At 36.0% G+C, this 6,139-nt stretch overlaps 1 protein-coding gene across 1 annotated transcript in view; it reads right to left on the bottom strand.

Moving 5' to 3' along the window:
• LOC112515799 overlaps positions 1-1,554 on the bottom strand; it is an 8,098-nt gene extending 6,544 nt beyond the window's left edge. The window contains exons 1-3 of the mRNA XM_025122730.1: positions 1,004-1,554; positions 758-895; positions 219-407 (exon numbers count right to left, since the gene is read on the bottom strand). Of these exons, the coding sequence (XP_024978498.1) occupies positions 219-407; positions 758-895; positions 1,004-1,486 (810 nt within the window). The 5' untranslated portion in view covers positions 1,487-1,554. The remainder of the gene's footprint in view (positions 1-218; positions 408-757; positions 896-1,003) is intronic.
• Between the last annotated feature and the right edge of the window lie 4,585 nt (positions 1,555-6,139).

Genomic DNA, 6,139 nt, shown 5'->3' with positions numbered 1-6,139 from the left:
GGGGGGGGGGGGGGGGGGATAGGATGCCAATGGTGGTCTTTTTTCACAAAATATCACTAAACAATTTACTAGTTTGGGATCATCTACACTGAAATCAATCCATTCATTACCATCATCCTCAACTGCGTATTGAACATGTCATGGTCCATACTTCCAACCAACTCTACAAGCTTGAAGAAAAGATGAACTCAAGTATACAGTTATTTATAGACCATTACCTGGGATTTTGAAGGTGCCTGCTGAACCACCTTCTTTGAACCCTTGATAGCTCCTTGATGGAGAGCCATGTCAGCAATTATGCCATCTAAGGACCACAACACAAAGGACCCCAGTGCTTCAACAGGTTGGTGGTTAAGCCAGTCTGCAGATGTCCTGTAAACATCTTCAGATATGTGTGATAGAGGGATCTGCATAAAAACCAACTAAATCAGTCCTCTTCAGATATACGTGATAAGAGGGATTTGCATAGAAGGCAACCAAATCGGTCTGTAAAAGGAATTCCATAATCATCAACAAAATATTCCCTCTGGAAAGTAATGTTTTGGATACAGTGTAACAAATTCTATATGGGATTTCCCATAAATATCCAAATGCTAAGTGGTAATGCAGCGGAAAGAAGGCAAATACATCAAAATATAAATACAATGAATATTAGGAGAATCTTCTAAATCATTACAAAAGTAACTAGCCTGCCATAACCATTAACCATGAAAAGTGATATTTAAATTTGTTAAAAAAAAGAGGATAAAGCTCTTACATCAACCATCTTATCCACAGAAGCCCCCTTGAGTGCTTTCATCCATGGGAATTGAGATGCGTTCACAGAAGCAAATGCACGACCAAAATAGTCAGCGAACCTCATGAGACGTATATCTGGTTGTGATTCATACGATTCCTAGATGAAATAACATCAAAATAAAATTAAAACACTTTTTCAAATTCAATTAACAATCCAATTCAAAATCAATTACTTGGATCAGATCAAAATTGAATACTTTATTACCGTTATGTCAGCAAGAAAAACAGCCAGATCAGAGTCATTAATCTTCGCTGCAGCCTCAGCGACAGTAACTTTAGGTTTCTTCAACTTCTTCAGTTTACTCTTCTTCGCCTCTCCCCGACCGCTCTCAACTCCGGCCAAGTTCTCCACATCACTCCCATCCTCCTCGCCGTCGTTGCCAGATACACGAACATGACCACCGTCTGCTACTGCAGCATCAATGGCAGCGGCGGCAGCCTTCTGAGATTCAATCACTCTTCGTCGACGCCCCTCCGATTGCTGTTCGATCGAACGGAAAACGTCATCGGCACCGGAGCCGTGATCGGCGTAATTTTCGGGAGACTTATTAGTAGTTTTACGTCTTGATTTCTTATACGACACCGTTTTCCAGCCTTGATCGTCGTTGTTGGTGTTGCTGGTGCCAGTGCTATTAGCACGCTCTATGTCCTTCAAAATCGCTTCAAATTCTGCTGAATTTGCGTCCATTCCGGCGAAAACGGTGGTATGACAGCCGTTGATGATGGTCCTCCACCTATCTCTGCTAGCCGCCGGCGAGAGAGATCGTAGGTGTGTTAGAGAGAGAGGAACGACGGAGGGAAACGTAGATATAGGCGGAGAGCTGCGTGTGTTCGGTCGGGCATTAAGATACAGAATTACGATTTTGCCCTTGCGAAAAATGTCAAATTCGGGTTGTTAGCAGTAGAGTAGGATGGAGCATGTGAATACAAAATTTTAAGTTATGTCCCTGTGGTATTTATTTTGTTATAGTTAGTCCTTTTCATTAACAGGATTTGTTAACTCAGTGATGAAAAATACCAAAAATGTCCTTGTTTTTACTTTTATCATTAAAAAAGTAAAAGTTTATAAAAAAATCATTTAGTTAATATTTTTTTTTGTCTTTTTCTATATCCACAAGGACCAAAACTATTAGCCACTTTGTTTTATATACATACATCTATCCATATTTATATTACCCTATAAAGCAGATTTGAAAGTAAGTTTTTGTTTTCAATTTGGTTCGAGTACAGGTTAGACTTTATTTTTAAATCTCCAATGCGTAAATCAAACTAGAAACCGAAAACCAAACATCAACTTCAAAATTTTCGAGTTCTTTTGTTATTTCAGTGGCTTCAAAACTTTCCTTTAGGTAATCTAGGATTGCTTCACTATTAGAAATGGCGTAGTTGCTTCTTTGAGTTTGTGTATTTTCGTTCTCTTCAATGTATGATTATATGATGTGAGTATGGGTCATTGATAAAACAAAGCAATGACAAGGTATTGAGTGTGGTACATCTGTTGTTGAGAATCTTTTGCTATTTATCTTAATTAAGTCGGTAATAAAACTGACTTCAATTTTTTTCTTATAGATTAAGCATTTTGTATGATGTGTGGAAGTGATCCACAAACTCTTGTTTTAGAGGGAAGAAGGGGAAATGGAAAAAGAGCAACTGGGTCCATAAGTAAAATACGTTTGAGAACGTGGTGGATCAATAACATAATCTCTAGTTCAAAGTTTTACATATCATATTCTCTCAGGATTGGCTTATTTGCATAGGAAGAACACAACTTACAAGTGATGATTTAGAATGGATAACCTTAACAACAACTAGACTGAAAGAAGGCTAGGAAAAGGAAACACACCACAACTGGATTGCCATGTAAGGCCATAATGGCACATACTATGCACACATAATCTAGAAATGGACCTTGTTGGGATGACGAAATTTACATGGTTTTTTTTCTCCATATTTATTTAAAAGGTCCTCCACATTGTAAGGCTCAAGAGGTACCTCTTGTCATCACAAATTTAGGCTTCCTGTTTAGAATCATAAAGATAGTCATCCTCGGCTATGCAAGCTGCTATTCAGAAAGATGCCAATCCAAAACATCGGTATACCTTGGAGTGAGTTCCATTCGGTAGGTTGCTATTTACCTATAAATCAGTACATGTGTTTGTAATTTTACTTGATATTTATGTTTCATCATCTTCTAACATATATGGTCATCGATTCAAAATTTCAAGGATTCAAATCGTCCGACACCAATCCCTGAAAAATCCTATTAACCCAACGATGGAAATTCAACATGTTGAAATCCATTTTTCACGTTCCTAATATGGCTAATTCACTCTTTGTTTGTTCCTGTTTTACCGCTCTTTTTGTTTGAATTTTCAATTTTGTATTTTCACCACACCTTCTATCCATTTGCAGGTTTCTAGTGAACTGCGTCACTCTCTACTTTAAATCGATTGATCTGATCACACCTTCTATCCATATCCACAGGTCCTGCTTCAAATCGACATGACCACACTTTCCATCCATTCACTCACCGACTTCAAATCGATCTGCATAAGGTATTGCGAATCTGAATATTGGTTTAAATGTGGTTAATACTTTTTGAGCATTGGTGTGGTATGAATATAACCCCAAAAGGCTATAGCAACTAGAAAATCGTGCAAGTATACATGGCTGATTAGTGTCGTCCAATGAAAGTAATAATGGTAAATAATATCAGATATCGTTCCATAGGGATTTAAAAGCAAAGAGTTGCAAAAAGTCAACTTTAAAGTAAGATTTCAAGAGATTTTGTGGAAGCAATGGAGCTTCAGAAAGCAAATAACTTTGAGTTTGTTTAACACTACTGAAATGTATCAAATACTGGAAAGAAAAGCATGGGTGCAAGATCTGATAGGAATTTCAGCAGTAGTGTGCGGTAGAACCTTGCTACAACATCATATGAATAATGCTACATCAATAGTTTTCTACAACCACTATTGACTCAAACGACCTTTTTTCGAAGTTCAGATTAGACCATATGCTGGCAGTATACATGGAGATGTACAAATCTAGACCGAGTACAKATCTTACCCCTCTTTCCATATAGTTTAACAACATATGAATGTTGCTGCAGCTCTATATAGCCATCTATAACCCTCTTGGTTGAAACATTTATGTTGTCTTAGATTTAAGTCCAACTCACCAAGGTGAAACAACATGCGTCACTTTGTCAAGAATTACCCGGTGAAATATCCTACCCGAGAGTGAATAATGGAGTAGATTGTTATAGCAAAATCAATTATCCAYGAACACTGAGGCTTAATCATCCAACCGTCACCTACACCCAAGCTAGGGTGTTTATCTCAACACTGCTGAAGGTAAAGGCAARTATGTAAATAACAGAAGCTTGAATAACATAAAAGTTAAAGTTTTTAAAAATAAATGGGTAAAAAGTAAATGTGYAGAAATGAAGAATATATTTGTAGCAATAGTCAAGTACTAAAAACTTTCAAGCTTAAAATTAAAAGGCAAAAGGTTTAGAGACTAGAACTTGTAGTAAGTTACTGACTCCTTGTTTTTTTACAATAAAACAAGAGTTCACTATTTATACTAACATAAAGCATAAAGTAGGAAGTGCAAAAGTCAACATCCATGGGTTATTACCAACATACAAACATGAAGTCAACTCCTACTCAAAGTAGGTACTTTTAAGTAGACATCGTTAGCTAGATCTTTTCTTTTCTYCTCTAGATTTTGCCGWCTTCAACAAAATATGCTTCCACTCAAAAATTAAGCGTCAAGATTTTTCACCAAYCCTTAATGGTYGTGATATGCTATCCTTGTTGTAGTACCTGCTATAGCAACACAATAATAAAACCAACTTACTCAAAAACAAGCAAATTAGAACCAAACCTACAATTTAGCTGCAGACCTTAATAAGATGTAAAATATGAATAAAAGACTCAATATGTGTTCTAGGAATTATAAAACTAAGCAAAATAAGGTTCTAAATAGGCGCTCARAGTGTATTTCTACACCCTTATGAAGCATCCCCTCCATTTGGTTTACGAACTTGAACGTACTTTRCGARTYTGAATGTGTGATACTGAAGTTGTTTATGAATTTGAATGTGATGATACTGTAATGAGTGGCTTTTGTATTAGTCAAAAAATGAGCATTTATGGCTTAGAAAGAAGCAATATAAAGGAATCGACAACAACAATTGTGTTGACAGATAAGCAAAAATTATGTTGTCTATATTTTTCTSCTCATCACTATCATGTATTTGTCGCTTACCAATATTAGCTTTTAATTCATTTATTTTTTCTTTTTACAAAGTATGGCGTCAATCTGTATCATGCTTATATCATATTAAACTAAAATTTATCTATTACAGGTTTATATATGTTTGGTCTTTAATCTTTCAAGATAATAGACTCTAGATAATTTTCTTGGATACCAAAAAATTGACAATGTGAATACTTCTGCAACAAGTTTTAATAGGATTAGTAAATCAGAGTATTTGGCAAGAAAGGTAAAGAGACCTTTTTGTTAACTTAGTCTGGGATTGTATCTGATCAATCACCTTGTAAGAATTAATATGATTAGGTGATTAACATGTTTGAACGTTTTTGCTGTCCGGGGGGGGGGGGGAAGAGTCTTACATTGCTTTAAATTATGACCTGAAGATGGTTAGATTAGTGTTTTATTTGTGGTTTTTTGAACTTGCATTGCTTTTGTGCCTTTAGGATAAGCAACTAAAAATCACTCTTGCATGTTATAGCTGATAAGTTTATATTTAAACATGTTTTTATAATGAATCTAGTACATATTGTAATGTTTATATAGCTTATAGAACTCCTTTAATTTAGTTACTGATTGGTCTTTGATAGGTGCCAAAAGGATGGATTTTTATACAACTAGAGCATAAAATTTGAAACTATTACAAGGTCGGGCATAGTTTTCTGAAGGAATATGAGGTTGAGCATACTTATGAAATGGCGTCTAGACTAGGCATACAAATTCAAATAACGTGTAAATGAAGCATATTTACTCAAATGTAGCTTAAAAAAAGAGCTATCACGGGATTTTGAAGAAAAGGGGAGGTTTTCTTACTTGGGAGGGGGTTTATTGGCAAAAAAAAAAAGATACCCTTTCATCTCACACCCTAGTGACATGCGTGAGAGAGGCAACCCACGTTCATGTTTCAACCGAGTTTTCTTGGGGGGATGGCGAGAAGTCGAGGGGGGAAGAAGAGATGAGGCAGAGAGAAGGATCGATTGGAGAGGCATTGAAGGAGATTCATCAATTTCAAAACTAGGTTAATATCTCTTATCAATTTCTTAGTTTTGTGTTTTCAATT

The sequence above is a fragment of the Cynara cardunculus genome (assembly GCF_001531365.2).
Source record: "Cynara cardunculus var. scolymus isolate 2C chromosome LG 7, CcrdV1, whole genome shotgun sequence".
NCBI classification, from domain to species: Eukaryota; Viridiplantae; Streptophyta; class Magnoliopsida; order Asterales; family Asteraceae; genus Cynara; species Cynara cardunculus.
The sequence above is the reverse complement of the archived record's forward strand: the minus strand, read 5'-3'. Positions and strand labels throughout refer to the sequence as shown.